Here is a 17,582-nt window from a genome sequence, read left to right as displayed (position 1 = left end):
GTTGCTGTGTCTGAATGGGGCACTGCATCTCAAGCTTAGGAGCATCAGTCCTCCAGATGTGGAGAAGAGAGCAGTCTGGCAGCTGCATCTCGTAGTGTCTGTTCTGTGCTGTTGGCCAACAAGCTGCAGCTCCAAAGCCTGAAGTACTGCTGGTGTTTGCTGCCATCTCCATATGGAACACGCTGTATTTGCTTGTGATGAGGTTTAGTTAGGAGCTGCACTCTCCAGCAAGATGAGGTGGTGCTTCGTGTTGTTAGGTAACTGTCTGAGGTAGGATGACAATGGATGTGCTTTGTCAGCCTGCATTTTCACTTTCCCCCTGACACCGCACATGAAAACATCTTCAGTTTTTCAAAAATAACCTTGTTGTCTTTTGCTGTCTGCCTAGGTTGCCTTACAGAAATACAGTCTTGTGAGCAGGAGCAAGGCAAGAGTTGTTGTAGTTGAACTTTGCTCTTGGGTGGTCTGGATGTGAGCTGTATGACCTGAGCTGTATGCCAGGTGGATATGGATATAATCATCACTAAATTTTTCATAATGGCTCCTTTTATTTCCTTATAGGATTGTATTTTACCTTCGTAATAGGTCTGTGATGAGTTTACTTCATTAGCACCCAAAACCTTTCCAGAGAAAGAACCCTTCGTGGGTGGTTTTCCATAAAGCCACATTGTTCTTCTAGAATGACGTGGGCTTAATGCAACCTAAAAAGTTTTTTTTGCAGCAGAAGCAGAGACACTGGGTTTTTTTATAGCTGTGGTAACCCATTTAATCTTGCTTCTTACACAGAATAATGCTAATAGAAGAAAGATCAGCCTTTCTTAGTCCCAGCCATGCTTTCAAATGACAGACCCTGGAAATTTATTCAAATATAAATGGCAACATATGGTTTTATGTGGTGGGATTTGATTTCGGCATTCGTCTTGGATTTTGGCCAATCTTCAGGCTGTAGGCTTCATCTCCAGTTTCACTCTCTTTAATCTTCCAGGATAAATTATATCATTTCATGAAAGGCAGTTCGCTGTCTCTGGAAACACACATGTTCCCGTCACTGACTCGTCTGATGATAGTGTGAAATAGCTGCAAGTAGCCACTGAAAGCCGCAGGTTGTTGTTGCTTTTCCTCTTGCTATCAGCTGCTGTATCCCAGCCAGCCAGGGCTGCTTGCATCCCCAGATTGGCAGTTCTCTGCTGGAGCTGTATCACTTCGGGTTGCTCCCTGATTTAATTAGTCAGCCATAAATGGCTTGTAGTGGTTTATGTCAGCTTTCCTCATCCATGGGGAATGGTTTACATTAGATTTCCCAGAAATCAGTCCTTCTGGCTTTTATTGTTGAGTGATCGTGTGCACCATTGTTATGTTTCTTTCCACAATATATGATTTTGTTCACACTGGCTCCATTTTCTCTGAAGTGGGTACAAGAGAGATGCTATTGTTTAGAGCTCAAAGTTGAGATGAACCTACTTTTTTCTTTTGTGATGTTGACTCTTAACTGTTTTGTGGGGAGGGAGAGTATGGAGAGTGCTGGAAGAACTTGCAGTTGGTCTAACTGAAATACCATCCCATTTACTGCAGTAGGAAAAAAGTGGCCTGGGATGGTAACGTAAGGATAAGTGCACCTAAGCAGCCTGTGGTGCAAGAGGAGAAGGTTCCTGGGGTTTGCTTTGAGCAAGGGCTGGATCAGGGCCAGCGTATGCCTCCAAAATCAAATTATATCAGTGGGCAGCTGCTACCTTTGATCCTTATAGTGCCAGGAGGTTCCTGAAACTCAGCCAGGTTCTGGTTTTCTCTGGCTCTTGCTGACGGAGGCTGGTGTTTTCTCAGCGTTTCGTCTCTTTCTCTCCTGAAGGGCATGTTGCTCCTGCATGGAAGCATGTGTGTCCTGGGAGGGGCATATGCTGCAGCAGAGCTTTATGCCTGCAGGCTGTACTGTGCCAGGATTACTTTTGGTGGGCCCTGGTTAAGCAGGTGCCTGGTAGGGCATTCATGGTGCGAGTAGGTCACATTGCTGCATGTTCAATGAGCTTGAGTTTTTTCAAGACAAAACGATTCCCAGTCCTGCATGCAGAGAGCAGGGAAGCCTGATGGGATGTCAGCAGGCTCTGGTGGTGTCTGGTGCGGAGATGCTCTGGATGAGCTGAGTGTGCTTATGCCACTGCATGCTTTTAACTGCATGCCAGGATAGTCAGCCAAAATGCTCACAATGATCTCCCTGTTTTCCCAGGGGTGCTTCTGGCCACTTGAATTTGAGTTTGGACATTTGGTAGCCTTACCGAGCCTAAGGCTCTTCACCAGTGGTGCATGCTCTTGAGCCACCCGCTGCAAAGCACAGCACACTGGAAGGCTGGGGCAGGGGCTGGCTCGCTTGCTCTCAGTTTTTGTTGGAGTTGCTCTGTTGGCAATCTGCATGCGGTGTTTGGGCTTTGATCTCCAGCAAGGTGATTCCTGACACTGCAGGGAGGCTTTACAAGCATTGAAGAAGAAAAGCTCAAGATTAAACTAGAGATTTACAACCTGAAGCTGAATGGCAGTGGCTCTCTCCAAACTCCCTGTCCTTTCCACGTCCCAGGGCCCCCATCTCTGCTAGGCAGAGACAGGTCATCCATGCTTCACCCCTTGCACAACTGCAGGCCAGGTAAAACAAAAGAGACTTGCTCCATCCAAGAGTGGGTCTGTCTTGGCTCCATTTTACTCTTATCTTAGACCTTAATGGGTGTTTTATGAGCCATGTGGAACAGCCCCTGTAAAGGTGTTTAATCCTTCAAAACCACTTTCATGGCATAGACAGCAGAGAGAGCTTGAGTCCTTTGGGTTTAAGATCATGATAATTTGCTTGACCAGCAAGTGTAATCTGTTTTTCATGAGGGTGCCTGCTTTGTTAGTTTTGTTTATTCTACATTGTGTTTTTAAGGTTGAGCTGGACACGTTTAAACACAACTTCAAGTGTTTGTGTGCGACTTCAGCACCCTCCTAGCAAAAGCTATGTGAGTGGGGGTTGCTGAGCCCACACAGAGCCCGTTAGTTGCAACTTGTGGGATTGTGGCCATGAATATTGATGGTAATGTTATCAAATAGTTCACCATAACCAGTGTCACTGTCCTCTCATGGAGATCCAGTGGCAGAATTCCCATTGACGTCAGGTACTGACCACAAATATCTGAATAATAACCCAGTTGTGGCAACTTTGCTTAGGAACGACAGAAGTTGTATCACATACGCCACAAGTATGTTTTATTCAGTTGTAACAGCAGAAGCGTGGCAAGAGGTCGCCCAGCAGGCCATTACTTGCAGTACTTTGCAAATCTTGTGGTTAGCTCAGTTTTGGTGCTACTAAACTCTCTGTGACTTCAGTGAGGTCTGCTTGGAGCCTTAATCTTTGTGTAGGTACATACTACAGGATAGATACAGTTACAAGAGGAAGCTGATACGGGAATAGTAATAATAATGCGTACTTTGCGAAGTTTTGGGAGTATGTAGAAACCCTCGTTGGGGATTTGGTTTCCTTGTGGAGGTCACAAACATAGGAATATGTACAAAGAACTGGTAATGCCCCAGAGAGGATAGCTTCTGAAGAAGCAGCAGCCGGTGCTCTCACTTATCCTTAATTACCATCCACTGGCTAATTTCATGTAACACCTGTGCGATGATCTGATTGTTAAGGAAAACAGCAGCTGATGTCTGGAGGGGTGTGCTGCTCAGAGGCCAGTCAACCCTTATCAGACAGCCTGGGTTGGAAGTCCCACTGCCATGTCCCCTGCTCCTGGTCAGTAGCACCCAGTGCTCCTGGGAGATTTGAGTGAAATCTGGTTGAGGAAGGAAGGAGCCTCTTGGGCTCACTGAGGGTTTTGTTCCTCAGTAGAAGGTGAGTCTCAGTTCTCCAGATAACCCGACTCTTTTTCAGGACCTTTAGGAGCAAAACAGCTTCTTTCAGAGCTCCTTATGTCCCTCTGTAAGCAGCCAGCATCTAAGGAAGGTGAAGTTGGGAACAGCATTGAACACTGTTAGTGCACGGATGTGCCTACACAGGCACTTACCACTTTGTTCAGAAGAGTATGCCTGTGCTCTTCTTGAATTCACTGCTCAGTTTGACTGGAAAATCCAGCAAGTGAGAAGTCAACTCATGGTGCAGGGTATGAGGAAGTTCTCAGTGAATTTGGGAACAGGTAGGACACTTTGCATTTCTCCCATCATGTCCCATCTGACTGTGCTGGGGCAGCTGTGTGCGGGGCAGCTGCCTTGCACTGGCTCCCAGCCCTACAGCTTAGGGGTTTGGGGTAGTCTGTTTGTGTGGGGACAGAAAAAATATCCCAAATGATGCACCACAGAGGGAAGAGTTGCAGTTGCCAAGTAGAGAGAATGGGAGAATAGGTCCACCTCCTGGTGCTCACCTCTGCTCCCTTCTGCTTTCTGACTTACTTAATATTTTGTGATTTTGGTGTGGATTACTCTAGATCATTTGTGTGCTGGGAAAAGCAGGACTGAGCCAGAGAAGCTACAGGGAAGTAGTAAGATTTAACAATATCCTGCTTTATCTTAGATCTTATTTCTCCCTCAAATTGCTTTGTGTTTCCTGCCAACGCCCCTGTATTACAGCTCTGTAATTCTGACCAGCTGATAGTTATGCTGATGTATTTCACTCCTCGTTTAGCTGGTGATTATTTTCTGTTCTTCCTCCCTGTAATTTGGTCATCTTCTTAATTAAATTGTATTACAGTGGAAAGCCAGTTCTGAAGTGTGAGAGAGGCCAAGTCTTTCTGTGACATAGCCTACTGCAACTGTTGCTTATGCTTGTACCATCAGCGAGTGTAACTAAATTTTGTAGGGGAAAAGAGATAGAAGGGATTATAATTGTACCTGACCTGTTAGAGAGGTTTTGAGCAGGGAGATGGTGCTCGCTTTTTAAACATTTTTCACACTCTCTCTTGCAAGCTGTAGTTTAACAACACATGGTGATTCTTTTGTAGGTGTGTGGAGAGAAACAGCGCTTTGAGAAGCTGATGGAGCACTTCCGAAATGAAGACAACAATATAGACTTCATGGTGAGCGCTATTTGTCACCAGCAAACTTTGGTTTCAGTGTTTGCTATGTCTGCACCTGCTGTTGTGGGCAGAGATGTATCTGTCTTCTTACCCTTAGCCTAAAATTAACACAGTAAAATGTTTTTGTATTCCAAACTATATAACATGCGTTTCATTTTTAGCTTCTGTTCAATTCAGTTATCTTCAAGAAATGCCTTGTACCATACTGCAGGTAAGAGGAAAGCGGCCTTTTGGTCATGTGTGCTATTTCACTGTGGCAAAGCAGCAGCTTCTGCAATATCAAGATGTGTATTCTGCCTGTGTGCCAACATCCTCAGAGTCACAGACAGGGAAGTGTGGGAGAGACTCACTGGCAGCTGCTGTCTGTCGTTATCTGCTGATAAATATAGCAGTAGTTTGCGCCACTTTTAGTTCCTCAGTGTGCATATGCATGATTATTCACCAAATCCACTTCCCTTGGAGCACAAGAGGGAACGACGAGAGAGGAAGCTCTGGCTGGCACCCACAAACACCAGTGCCAGCTTGCATGTTGGCATCGCGTGAAAGGCAGAGGTCATGACAGTGAGGCTGAGCCAGCTGCTTATGTGTCTGGTATCAAAAATGCTTCTGTATCCATTTTTTTAAAGTCTAATGCAAGTGAGTGCTCATGTCGGAAGTATGAGAAATTTAAGTCCTATTTTTAATTAGAAAACAAATGCTGGCATGATCAGTGCAGTGTCCCTTGTGCTGCTCATGCTCAGTGCTTCAGATCTGATCCTCTTCTGAGGTGGGAGCAGAGTAGGAGAGCTTTCCACCCTGAAGCCTCTGTTAAACATCTGTGACACTTCATCCTGGTTTAGTGCTGAGCTTTGTGTTAAAGACCTCCTTTTGCCAGAAATTAGGTGTTAAAGCACCCAGTGTGGTCTTTCTTACAGGCTTTGTACACTCTGGCATCAGCGGCTTGCAGCCCTAATGGCCAAGGCAAGCTCACACCTTTGAGGGGACAACAGAATAAAAAGGAGGTGGTGTGAGCTAGATAGGATGGTCTCTTTCTTCTATTAAAAAAAAAAGCTAGTGATCCTTGCGATTTTACTCTAGTTAGCAAGCTGCTCTCAGTAACTCTGACGACACGTTACAGTTGGTTTTGTTCCTTGTTACTGCAGTCCCAGTAAGGACATGTTGGTAGTCACAGTATACATTAAGTATTCTCAGATGTACATACGGTTTAGTCTGTAATGTAACAGAAAGATTTGTCAGTCCTCAACATCCACTCTTAGTCATTTTTTCCCGTGCTCACAGGGAGGGGTAATTGTATTTGGGGAGTGGGAGAATAGCACAGCTTGGATCAGCCTGGAAGCAAGAAGGTGGCAGCAGCCTGCAGCCAGCCACCTTGCTGCGAGCTAGTTTAAAAATAAAATAATCCCTCATTGTTATTTAAGATATTAATTAGAACACTGTAAGGATATAATAGGGAATATTACATTGCATGTGAGATTATAATGCATGTGAGTGTGTGTCTGTACAAGCCTGTGAATAGTCAACACCCAGATGGCATGTAAGAAAGTTGCCTGGTTCTCTCAGACCATAGGTTGAAGATAGGTCTTGTCCAGATACTAATAAAGTCTGCATCTTTGGGCTGCTTCCTCCAGCTATGGCATTGACTCTCTGACAAGTCTAAAGCTAGAAGAGAGTGCTCATGACAAGCGATTTGGCAGATCCTCTCTTTCTTGTCACCATCTGGCCCTAACGAGCTCCACATGCTGTGCTTGGTGAGCGCTAGCCAGCAGGGCACACGGGAGGCACTGCGGGCCCTGGTGCTGCGGGAGCCTGTGGGTCACACCAGCTGTGCCCAGGGCAGACATTGCTCCTTTGCACAGGTCAGGATAAAATGGGTGCCAGAGCCCAGGCTCCAGGATGTTAAGTTAAAACTCAAGCATTCAAGGAGTTGCAACGACTGAACGTAAACAAAGAGCTGTCCCCTCAGGACCTGGCTTTCATGCTGTCCTAAATGGAGAAGGGAAGAGCTGTCTGGGAAGCTGGAGCTGGAAGGGGCTGCGTCTAATTGCATGGATCAAGAGGGAGGGAAGAGCAACAAAAAGGCAGAAGTACTTTAGAGAAGGTTCCTGTTGTTGACATTGACTTACTTCATTTTAAAAGCAACTTTCTTAGATTAGTTTTCTTTGACTTGATAAATTCCTTAGTTGTGTATGTAAGGATCTGAGAAAGGAAATGAGAATTTGGCCCTAACATTGTGAAAGCCAAAGCACGTATAACAAAAGCACTTTTCAAATACGGGAATTTGGCTCTGGGTGATATGACAGGAGAGCAGGGTTCAGCTGGTGAAGGCTAGGACCAGCACTGGGGGGAAACAGGGTTCACCATAGGAACTGGAAAGGGCCCCGCAAAGACTCAAAACCTGGAGATAGGTTTCCAACTGCATGGATCAGGTTGTTCATGTAACAGATGCATACACACTGAGAGGTGGGGGTGAGATATCACAGGGGTTCTGTGGTGAGTCTCGAGACCATCTTCCTTCCTCTCTTCCTTGGGGTTATCTGTGTTATGAGCCTCATAGCTTTGCATTATCTAGGGTTGAAGTCCTTTTGGAAACAGAGTGGTTAAAGCTGGTCAGTTCTACATGGGAAGATGTAGCTGAAAGATTTTGACTGACCTGTTTCGGGTCGCAGTTCCTCCAAAGCTGGGTGGTACTGGGCTGTTTGGCTGGGAAAGTTTCTATGGCAGCTCAACGGCTGCTGGGACCTCTGGCTGGAAGGAGCAGCTCAAGGCATCCTGTCCAGACCTGTAGTCAAAGGCCCTCAGATGCCTGCCCATGAGTTTATCCAGATCACAGAAAATTGGCCAATTTCCTGTCTCAAACTGATGATGCAGCAAGTGGCCTTCAGTTCATTCTTCCCACAAAATGACCCAGAGATGTGGGGTCTCGTGGAGACTTTTCCTGCAGGTAAAATCAGGTTGCTTCTATTTTATCTTCTCAGGTTCATTCTGGAAATCTGGGAAGTATCTCAGTAGATGTTGAAAAGCTGGTTACTACACCTGTTGCAGTGTTGTTAGCAGGATAGGGTTATGCCCTTGAGAAGCCCAGGAAGGACCAGGCAAACCTTCTCTTAAAGCAGCTCAGAGGGTGATAGACATGATGATCTGTGAGCTGAAAGAGGGCTGGGGAAATTTGGGCAGAGCAGGATTTGGCTGTGCCTTACATTCAAGTAAAGGGCAAACCTTTTGCTGCTCTGCAGGAGGTTTCCCTCACTGCTCATACTGCTGGCGACCTGCTTCACCCTTTGCCTTTCCTTCACTGTGTTGAGACGTGTTTGGATGCCAGTTCCTATGATCTGGTTCAGTTACCAAACCACAGCTTTGGAAATACGCTTTTTGCAAACAACAGAGTGCCTTTTGTGAAAGTCCTGTTTCCTAAGCTAGGGATTCCAGTTGCAAAATTAATCTCACTTTTACAGGCCTTTGTAGAAATGGCATTATTTTCTTAAGAGCTTGTGTGCTTGTACAATGTCTGGCCATGCAAGCTGGCATGGAAAGCATTTCTGTTCACCAGCACGCAGTAAAGGTAGACTGCAGACATGACTTAATTTCTGGAACCCATGTTTCCTTTTATCTCAGCAGATGAACACTCTGTAAGCCCAAGTCCAGCACCAACTTGGAAAAGACCTGCGGAATAGCAGATCACAGTTTCCCCTCATAATAACTGCAAGGAAATGTGGTCATTCGTTTTGTCTGACTCTCTGATGCCTCCTCTCATGTGCAGTGTTTTTCCTTACAGGTGGCCTGCATGCAGTTCATCAACATTGTTGTCCACTCAGTAGAGGACATGAACTTCAGAGTTCACCTGCAGTACGAATTTACGAAGCTTGGCCTGGATGAGTACTTAGACGTGAGTATGATCTGGGCCTCCATTGCCTTGCAGCAAGGATCTGTTCTCCAAGGCTGGGCACATGTGAGCTGGGCCCACCTGCAGCCATGGTGGGTCCACACCACATCACCCAGCTCTGCCATTGCTTAGCCTAGGCTTAAACCTCCTTAAAACCCTCAACTGAGAGCTTTTGGGAGGGCAGAGCAGGGTTATCCCATAGTCTTTACTAAAAATGCCGTGCCTTGGCTGCTGACTGGAGGCTGTGGCCTGGAGCCATCCCTGCAGAAGAAAAATCAGCTGCAACTAACTGCAATTACAGACTGGGAGCTAAATTTTTAGCTTTGCCTTATGACAAAGAGAGGATGAACCACAGTCGTCCTTGCCCGTGCCACGTCCCTGACCTCCAGCTGTGGGCTATAGGCCTCGTGTTGACCCCAGCTCAGGTACTGCCAGGGCCCCCTCCATCTCTGCATGAAAAAATCCTCCTTTGAGTTTTCTCCTGACAGTCAGGTGTTTTCTGATGTCCTCAGGGAAATGCTCTTTTTCAGAAGAAAGCTGCTTTTATATTTCCTGTTCTTGTATTTTTCTTTCTCTCTCTGTTCCTGCCTTTGGGAGTACACATGAACACAGTACTCGTGTTGACAAGGGATTGATTTGTCCCTCCTGACTTCTGCTCAGCAGTAACCAGGAGAGAGGTTTTCTGCTGTCTGCAAGAAGTAATTTGTACATGGTGATATTGAGCACAGGTCTGTTTGGGGTCCCAGGATGGCAGAAACCTTGCAGTCCACTGGGAGCAGGCAGAGCCTTTCAAAACATGCTCTGGTGTTATCTTTGGAGGTAAAGCATGATCATTTTGAACACAGCAAACCCCAACGCAAGGTCAGCAAGAGCAATTGGAGGATTTGCTCCAGGCCACGTGGCTGCTTTGAACCCAAACACAGGCCTCACCTCTGCCTACTGGCCACTGAGCTGGTGACCATGGGCAGCAGGAAGGCACGCCTCCCTGGCCTCGCACTGTCCCAGAGCTGGGACGTGGCATTCAGAGCTTGCTACAGTCAAGGAGCAAGCACAGAGGAAAGCAGTAATATCCTCTGTAGTAACAGAAGAGAAGATGCTGCTTAGCTTTATTTGAAAGGTCTGGATTTTTGGTCTTAAAAAAATGACTTTATTATTTATGACCCCAGATAACATTAGATTAGTGAAGTGGCCTGATGGAAGTGATGGAAGTGGCCTGAGCTCCCACTGCTCTCCCCACCCTGTTTGCTGTCTGCATTGTTCTTGCTGCGAAGGGCTGCCAGTGCTGAGTGACACGCTTGTCTTCTTGGATTTTCAGAAATTGAAACACACGGAGAGTGACAAACTGCAGGTGCAAATTCAAGCTTACCTGGATAACGTTTTTGATGTAGGAGCTTTACTGGAGGATGCTGAAACCAAGAATGCAGCCCTGGAAAGAGTTGAAGAACTGGAAGAAAACATTTCCCATGTTAGTACCACACTTTGTCACCTTTGCCTCTGAAGTAGTTCAGAGCTCGCTCTGCACATGGGCTTTGCTATGGCCCATTTTGGGAGGTGGAAGCACAGACACAGCAGGGCTACAACCTTTGGGGTGAGATTCACTTAGAAAAAACCTTAGGACTACTATGCTGCTGCACTGGGGGAATAATCAGGTATTTGGCAAATGAAGGAACCTGGGAGATCTTGTGCAGGTAGACTTCCTGGCTGCTTTCATGCTGTATTTTGAACCTCATATTCTGTGTGTTTAGTTTTCTGGGTGCCCCACTTGCTACAAAGATTTGTTCCCAAGCTGTTTGTTGACCTGATGAGAAAATGTCTTATTCTGTCGTTCTATTTACTCTCCTATGTGATGCTTCTTACAAAGCGGTAGCATTGCCTTGTTAATGTGGGGCTTGACACGGTGTTCTGTGTACATCGAGGGACAGTTTGGCCTGTGCTGCTCAGTGTCTGCCTGTCTCACTGCTTAGGTGGACAAAGCTGCAGTGCTCGCACACCTCAGTAGCATCAGCCAGTTTATCCTCAAAAGCTGCTGTGAGCTGGGAGGGGATGACCATTTGTGCCTGGGGGCCAGTTGAGCAGAGGTCCCCCCGGGCCCTGGTGCGGCAGGTTTGCAGCTTCAGAGGCTTCAGCTTCAGTTTGGTTGCAGTTCTAGGTGGAGTCATTTGGTGCATGGAGCCTCTGCGCAAGGTTGTCTCATAAGCTGGGAAAGCTAATTTACATAGAAATTGCAAATTCGTCAGCAATGCCGTACTGGTAAATAGAGCAGATAACCACCCCGTCAGTGTCTTAAAACACATTACTGGGCTTAAGAGAGAAGGGACTGAAAAAGAGATACCCAGTGCTTGCTCAATTCATTGTTTGCTCATGGCTTTTCTGTCCTGTACCTTTGTATTGTCAATTACTGTAGCCCAGAAAAGACATCTTGGCTTTTTTAAAATCAGAACATTTTTCCATAAGTTAAAAAATCATATAAGGGTCATCATTCTCTTACAATTCCTATATTGCTATCACTTAGAATAAATATATTCTTAAAACAACTTGCTGTGCAGCATTTGCCCCTCTGAGGTGCCTTTCTGCTAGAGACAAGTAATTCAGTAGAAATGGCACTGTTTGCTTCATAGATCTCCTTCTAGCTCTTTAGAAACTTAATGGCTTACTCTGGTGGCAAATTTTTAAGGGCTTGTTTCTGGTCTGTTTACATAAACTAGACTCATCCCAGGAGCGTGGACATCATTTTCTGTCATGTTTTAACAGAAATACAAGTAATAGAATTACGGAAGTTTTATTTCAAAAACACAGCAACCAGTGCCACCTCACTGCTGCAGCCTTGCCTGAGGCAGCGTGATTGGTGGTGATGGAAAAAGCCAGAAAGAGCTGTGAGGCTTTTAGACCTGAGGGTTGTGGGGCTGGCAAAAAATAAAAATGAATTAGAAGACAGTGAAAGGAAAAAAGAAAATAAACTCTTTCGTTCATAAATAATCAAATTAGCCTCCTTGCAAGAGGTGATATTTATACATTCCACCATTTCAGCATCTATTTGGTTTGCAACAGTGCCATTGTGGTATTCTGTGCGGTTTTGGGGTTTCAGATCAGACTTTGTGTGTATGAAAATAATTGCATTTTAAGTGCTTTATTGTAGAGTAGGCTTTCTTGACCTGGACAGGTTCATAGCTACATTCCAGCCAGGTTACCTGCTGGTCACAGTGGAAGGATAGGGTTCTTCATCAGAGTAATCTTCAGCAGGGCACTCAGTGCCCTCTGGTTACATGCAGGAACCCTATCTCTTTCTGAAGAAAGACAGGATTTGGTGGAAGATCAATAATTTACCATGTACCACTGCTCCAAGTTTTCCTGACATTTTGGTTGCTAAAACTACTGTTACCCTCTTATATAATCTATTTCTCTTTTTGAATGATAGTTATCAGAAAAACTCCAAGATACGGAGAATGAAGCCATGGCAAAGATTGTGGAACTGGAAAAACAGCTTATGCAAAGAAACAAAGAACTGGATGTGATTCGGGTAAGTGCGATGGGAGAGCTGTGGCTGGATGCCATGCTTCAGGGGAGCAATCTCCTGTGCACTTGGTGTATGGGAGGTAACAACTCTGGGACAAGTGACTCCTGGTAGCTTCCTAATTCTGAACCTAGGACAGATTTCAAGTAGAGCTACTTCAGCATGCACTCAAAGATGGACATAAAGCTCTTCGAACGTGCCAGCACATCAGTGTATGTGGTACATCTTACCGCTGTGGTCTGTAGCATTGCTATTTGGAGCTTTGCGCATGTGGTTGGCTGTGGAGGCGCATTCGAGGTGGACCTGAAGTCCTTGGGTTGCACAGCTGCAGGACAGGAGTGAGTGCCCTGTGCCTGTGCGGTGAAGCACAGCCAGCTTTCTGTGCACAATCCAGACTCATTACTTCTCAGTGTACAAACTTAGTAACAAAAATACTGATGTAATATTAACTAACTTCACCCTAAATGTCGTCCGAAAAGGTGGCTGCTTCTAGGATTCCTTCGGAGGGTCTGCCCTGGGTTTATGCAGGCACAATCTCCTCTCTAGATCAGGAGCTCTGTTCCTGCTTCCCTTTATGGGCCAACATCTGCTTATACGTAGAACAACTAGCAAGGTGGCAGATAATCTGCTGAAGTCAAAACTGAGGTTGCGTACCTACACTACATATTCAAGACTAGCATAAGAAATGAGAGACATCATGAAAAAGCAATGGTGAGAAGTTCTGTACCCCCAGGTGTTGGTGCCCACGGGTGAGATTTCTCCCAGGACCCAGTATTGTACACAGCCTTGCTGCTACCTTGGGAAAACACAAAATGAATTTTTCCTCACCAGTGAAGACATGCTTTGCATCAGAGCTCAGTGTTAGATAGAGCCTGGTGCAGTGACCATCCAGTGTCAGGCTATTCTTCTGTTTCTGACATTGGTAATCTGTTCTGTGAATACAAGTGCAAGTTCCTTGTTTCTGTGATATTATCAGGAAATCTACAAAGATGCAAATACCCAGGTTCACACCTTGAGAAAAATGGTGAAAGAAAAAGAAGAAGCCATCCAGCGACAGTCAACACTGGAGAAAAAGATCCATGAACTGGAGAAGCAGGGAACCATTAAAATCCAGAAGAAAGGTGATGGTGACATCTCTATCCTTCCTGTTGCTCTGGCCTCTGGGATGGTGCCGGCAGGGTCAGAGGCTGGGTCTGGAACATGTGTTGCACCAATTGCTGGAGCTGCATCTTCAGTACCATTGCCACCACCTCCACCACCATTACCCACCTTAGCAGCAGCATCTGAGGCAGGTAAGAAGCATTTGGTCCCTGAGACATGGGCTGGTTGGGAGCCGAAGGTGGAGTTTGTTGTGCTGGGGACAGTCACAGCAGCCTTACGCTAATAAAACCACCTTCAGTTGTAATGAGCCTGCAGGTCATGGCACCTTGCAGCAACTGAGGATGCTGAGGTCTCCAGCTCTGTTTGTACTCTCAGTCTCCAGGTGGCTCCCATGTTTGTCTGATCCATTTTTGAGCCCTTCAGACAATGTTAAAAAATACTGGTTTCTTTCATTAGGGTAGTTTCCTCCCATGTTGATGCACTGAAGTACTTTGGGGAAGTTGCACTAATGCTTGGGCCAGTCTGGTGGTGGAGAGATGTATAGCTTGGTATAAGGTGGATGTTGTGACTTTTTCTGAGCGTGTTTGTACTATTTCAATCTATGTTCATGGAAATACGTAATTTTTCCTTGATCTCATAGTGCAAAACGGTCCTGTGTCAGCGCCGATGCCACCTCCACCGCCTCCACCACCGCCTCCACCACCACCACCACCGCCTCCTCTCCCAGGTCCAGCTTTGGAGACAGCTCCTGCAGCTCCGCTGCCTCCACCACCCCCACCATCAGCACCCCCCCTGCCCGGTACAGCCTCTCCCACCGTGGTGTTCAACTCAGGGCTTGCAGGTAAAACACCCATCCATCTCCCTGGTGTGCTGCAGGTCACTGGCAAAGCAAGCAAAGGCAAGGTCAGGGCACATCAGCTAGAGCGGACAGGGTGGGATTTAGTCACCCGTTATCTCTTACTGGTATTACAGCAGGAAAGATTTATAAAAGGAAAGAGCATTTGTCAAGCAAACAGTTTTGGTTTAGTCTGGAAGAGATGCCTTCTTCAGTGAAACTAAAGCTATTGCCAAAAATATTTTTCAAACGTGATCATTTTTGGCTTTAAGCAAACAAAATATGGTTTTGAAAGAAACACAAAGCTTCATGGTTTTGATTTCTTCAGAGAATTTTGTGAAGAAATATCTGTGCAAACAAATGGTAATTGTTTGGAAGGAAGAAAGAATTTACTTGACCATCTTCAATCCTGTTTTTATGCACTCTGACATATGCCAAACATCTTGGGCAGCAAGTGAACGCTAACTGGCAACACACCGCTCCCCCTCCCCAGGAGGTCTCAAGAGCACATTATGAGCCCAGAAAGAGAGACCGAGGAGCTCTGATTAATAGGGTTTTTTTTTAATTTTTAAACTGATTAAGTATTCCAGCCTTTAAAGTTTCCTCTGAAAGCGAAAAGCATCATGGAATTCAAGGGTCCCAGAGCATATTACAGAAAAGAAAAAGCACAGAAGGTGCAACACAGCTGAGGTTATAGGCTAATCCTCCCTGGTGGGTTTGGCAAAGCAGGCAGTGGTCGTTTGGCATGTGGTGCACAGTGGCAGGGGTGCACAGTGGTGGGGCGCTGGAGCAGGGCTGCCAGGGGCACGGGAGCTGCTGCAAACAGCAGGGTTTGTGCCACCAGGTGCCCAGACACCAAGCTTTAGCCCCACATCCTTGTGGCATTAGTTGGGGTTGGGAGCAGTGGGGCAAACCCTGCTTCTGCACATGGCTCCTGTGAGCTGCACCAGCAGCAAGCGGCAAGCCCTGAAGCAAGAGCTTCTCACTTAGGTGGTTGAGTGAGATGCCCAAAGCCAGGTGGGATGGGTGTTTTGTTCTTCAGTGGGTTAGGTTTTTACAGAAAGTGCCTTGTCTTGGTCCAATGGCTGCACAGAAAGGAGCATTGGCAGAAACCAGGGCAGGAACTTTGTCTGGGTCAGAGGGAGTCAATGAAAGAACAAATTTGCTTTTCTGACCATTGCTAACATTTTTTTCTCTGTTCTTTCTGCTTCCTGGTAAGACGGGCCAATCAAGCTCTTCTGTAGGTTGCTTTCTGCTAAGTATTTACCTACCTCTCCGCGTTTCCCTCTGTGCTGTGCCCGTGTGTGTGTGTGTGTGTGTGTGGACTTGTGTCCTATGATGTGGAGGGCGGGGGAAGACTGGTGCAGGGGTTTGCTGGCTGGAGCCAGAGCCAGAGCATGTGTTAGCTTTGGGGATGCTGCCAACCATCAGGATTTGGCACCCAGGAGACCCTGATTCAGCAAAGCACTTCAGCAAGTGATTAAGACGTGGTTTCTTTTGAGCCAGCCTCAAGCTGTGCTCTCTGCACTGGTCACACCAGGGATGGGCTTTTCCCAGAGAGGCCAAGTGTGAAGCTGCAGTAACTCTTGCCAGCGGTGAGTACCCTCTGCGGGGCCTGGTCCCCAGTGTGACCGCATCCCCACTGCGATGCTGGCAGCAGCATGATTACTGGGAATATCATCTTGCCAGGGCTCTGTAATGCAGGAGGAAGGGAAATTTTAAGTGATTTTGATTAGCTATATCAGGAACTGGCCCATGAGGCAGATAGCTTCCTTTCCAGTCCTGAAATAACCCAGGAGCAGTTAATAATCTATTCTAATGTATGCGCAAGTGGAAATGTTGTTTGGTTTGTTTTTTTCAATGGGTGCTTCAGATGGAAAAAGCGATTTCTTTTTATTTTAGGGATTATTTTGAAGTAATCACGTTAATTAAACAAAAGTAAAATTCTGTTTAGTTTAGATGAGCAAAAGTTGATCACGTGTGTTTGCGTCTTCCAGTTGGATAAATATAATTCCCAGAATACACAGCTGAATATTGTGTATATTTCCTGTTGTTCACTTATGGTTCTTTTTCAAGCAAATACTCTTGCCAGTAACTTATTCTTTGTGATGTCCCTGCAAAATGAGCACGAGCATGAAAGGGTCATGGACACACAACTTGATTCTTGTTGATGACAAAGCAAGAGAAATGTTTTCAGCATTCACCCAATTCCAGTGCACAACGGAACTGTGCCCTGACTTAGATCTTCTCTGTCCTGGCGAAAACATACACACGGAATCATTATGATAAAGTAAAATAATTACATGCTTAAGTGCTTTGCAACCTGGGAACCTGGCATCTTCTGAAATGGAGGGGTAAAAATCTAGCAACCCTGCAGAGCATGGAATACTTGGCAGGATCACTCCTGCTAGAAGTGCAGGGTAGGCAGGAGTCAGGAGCAAACACTGGACTGCACTAAACCAGACATGATCCATCCTCAGCTGAGGGTAGCGGTGAACCTGCTCGGGCATGCTGCGGGGCTGGGCATCCCTGGCGGGAGTACCCCTGCCTCCCCTCTGCCACCAACCAAATGGTCAAATGGCTCTTTTTTTCCAGCACTGGAGAGGAAGGACCAGGGTTTCTGTTTCATGTTTGCAGCTTGGAAAGAAACAGTTTTATTTTCTAAGTAATTCAGGAGCAAAACGTTGATTGATGACTTTAATGAACAACCTGGTTTTGTAGCAACTAGCAACTTCATGTTTACATCAAGATACAAAAAAATGAGAACTGTTACAGAATTTATTCATCTGCCTTCCAGACCTGTTTGCAATAGAAATAGAAAAGTGTTGTTTTCTTTGCTCCAACATCACTTTTCCGTACTCTTGCACAGATTAATGAGTAGTCAGTTTTCATTTTCGTAGCTTCTCTGTGTATGTTACTAAATAGTTTACTGGTTCTGCACAGCACAGGAAGATTACTAAACCAGTTATTTCAACTGTGTTAAAGCTCATGTGTGCTGCAGTCTACCTGTTTTTGCTTTAAAAGACAAACCTGGTGAAAAGCAGCACTGCCCTATTCCAGCAGGCAGCGTGAGGGGCCATTCCCTGTGCCAAAACCTTGGGAAAGGGGCTATTTTTCCTTCTTGACACCTATTCTGCATTGAGTTTTGTGACAGAGGTCACAGATCAGCAGTGCATGGCTGTGCATCAGTTCACATGGGGGCGGGCTCTGCAATGAGCA

The 17,582-nt window shown here is 46.0% G+C and overlaps 1 protein-coding gene across 1 annotated transcript in view; it reads left to right on the top strand.

The window, feature by feature from the left end:
• FMNL2 (formin-like 2) overlaps window positions 1-17,582 on the top strand; it is a gene marked incomplete at its 5' end in the record, with an annotated part of 53,221 nt that overhangs the window by 24,678 nt on the left and 10,961 nt on the right. The window contains 6 exons of the mRNA XM_010015182.1: window positions 4,962-5,036; window positions 8,809-8,919; window positions 10,232-10,381; window positions 12,332-12,433; window positions 13,404-13,719; window positions 14,169-14,369. Of these exons, the coding sequence (XP_010013484.1) occupies window positions 4,962-5,036; window positions 8,809-8,919; window positions 10,232-10,381; window positions 12,332-12,433; window positions 13,404-13,719; window positions 14,169-14,369 (955 nt within the window). The remainder of the gene's footprint in view (window positions 1-4,961; window positions 5,037-8,808; window positions 8,920-10,231; window positions 10,382-12,331; window positions 12,434-13,403; window positions 13,720-14,168; window positions 14,370-17,582) is intronic.

Source organism: Nestor notabilis, unplaced genomic scaffold, assembly GCF_000696875.1.
Source record: "Nestor notabilis isolate BGI_N333 unplaced genomic scaffold, ASM69687v1 scaffold14455, whole genome shotgun sequence".
NCBI classification, from domain to species: Eukaryota; Metazoa; Chordata; class Aves; order Psittaciformes; family Psittacidae; genus Nestor; species Nestor notabilis.
The sequence above is the reverse complement of the archived record's forward strand: the minus strand, read 5'-3'. Positions and strand labels throughout refer to the sequence as shown.